The 1,494-nt window shown below is 33.7% G+C and overlaps 1 protein-coding gene across 1 annotated transcript; it reads left to right on the forward strand.

Moving 5' to 3' along the window:
• Positions 1-246: 246 nt before the first annotated feature.
• LOC141602417 (auxin-binding protein ABP19a-like) lies at positions 247-1,000 on the forward strand. The gene has a single exon (XM_074422706.1). The coding sequence runs from the start codon at positions 287-289 to the stop codon at positions 917-919; it is 633 nt and encodes a 210-aa protein (XP_074278807.1). The 5' UTR covers positions 247-286; the 3' UTR covers positions 920-1,000.
• The last annotated feature ends 494 nt before the right edge of the window (positions 1,001-1,494 follow it).

Here is a 1,494-nt window from a genome sequence, read left to right on the forward strand (position 1 = left end):
GTTTACAAAATTACACCAAACTTGCCTTCTAAGAAAATCTATGTTCTTGGTAAACAGCAAAAAGGAAAGATTTATTTACCATAAATAATAAATCTACCAAAAAATTATTATAGCAAAATTGATTTTTACCTTAAATAATAATTACTTTAATTTCAACTTTAGTTTACTACAAAACGTTATATATAGGTCAATAGTTCACACAAATTTTCACCACAAAACAATTACAATTACAATTACAATTACAATTACAATTACAATTACAATTATAATTATAATTATAATTAACATGTTTTTCCCGATCATAATCGCGCTTGTTCTTTTCGCTTCGTCTTCAAATGCTAATCAAATTGAATTTGATTATTGTGTAGCGGATCCAACCCTTCCTCATGGACCGTCAGGTTACTCATGTAAGGATCCCACAAAGGTGACAACTGATGATTTCTCTTATTCGGGTCTACGAACACCGGGAAACTCGTCCAACATCTTTAAATTCGGTGTCGCGTATGCCTTAGTCAATCAATTCCCGGGTTTAAATGGTATGGGTCTATCCATGGTTCGAGCCGACATAGAGATAGGTGGGGCTGGACCTATTCACGCCCATAGGGTTGCGGAACTTGCTATAGTGACCGAGGGTACGGTTATTTTTGGTTTTATTGACACGAATAACAAACCCTTTTATAAGACTTTGGAAAAGGGTGACTTGTTTGTTGTCCCACCCGCACTCGGGCATTTTCAAGTCAATGTTGGAAAAGTTCCCGCAGTTGTTTATGCTGCTTTTGCTAGCCCTAATCCCGGGATTTCAACTGTCGATCTTTCTCTTTTCAAAAATGATTTGCCTACTGAGATTATTCAAAAGATTACCCTTTTGGATTCGGCTCAAATTAAGAAGCTTAAGAGGGGTTTCGGTGGAACTAACTAGGTAGCTAGTGAATTAAAACTTGCGTTTGTCGCCAAATGTTCATGTATGATCCAAGTTCATTATTATAATTGAGACTATTTTTGCCGAATTTTTTTCATGACTTATTTTACCAAACGATGAAGTATTATTTTTATAAATTATTAAATGTTGGTCGAAAGTACATAAAATGGAAAGAAAAACTTGTCTTATAAATTTACACACTAAGAATAGGTATTTGTATGCATTGCCATCAACATATACGAAGTATATAGGAACTTCCATATAGAATAGACTATAAGTATACACAAATTTCTTATTTAAGATGGGCGTTAAATCCGTCTTAAGCTTAAGACGGGTCAAATATTTGTACTCCGTGCTATAAAGTAACAATAAGTTGGTAATGACTAGACTGCAAATTTTTATCATTGTTAAAAAACATAGTTAGATTTTAGACTAAATAATTCAGAGGCAAACATTTAGTTATTATTTAATTTGAGGCCTCATAAAAGAACATAGTTAGATTTCAGAGGCAAGTATTAAGCTTGCGAGCATTAATGTGAGCTCGAGTCAATATCAAGCTCAACTCGAGCCAAAAA

Source organism: Silene latifolia, chromosome 9 (genome assembly GCF_048544455.1).
Source record: "Silene latifolia isolate original U9 population chromosome 9, ASM4854445v1, whole genome shotgun sequence".
In the NCBI taxonomy this organism is placed as follows: Eukaryota; Viridiplantae; Streptophyta; class Magnoliopsida; order Caryophyllales; family Caryophyllaceae; genus Silene; species Silene latifolia.

Bases quoted from the DNA above. Each gene is read 5' to 3' on its own strand.
- LOC141602417 (XM_074422706.1), top strand. From the start codon at position 287: ATGTTTTTCCCGATCATAATCGCGCTTGTTCTTTTCGCTTCGTCTTCA.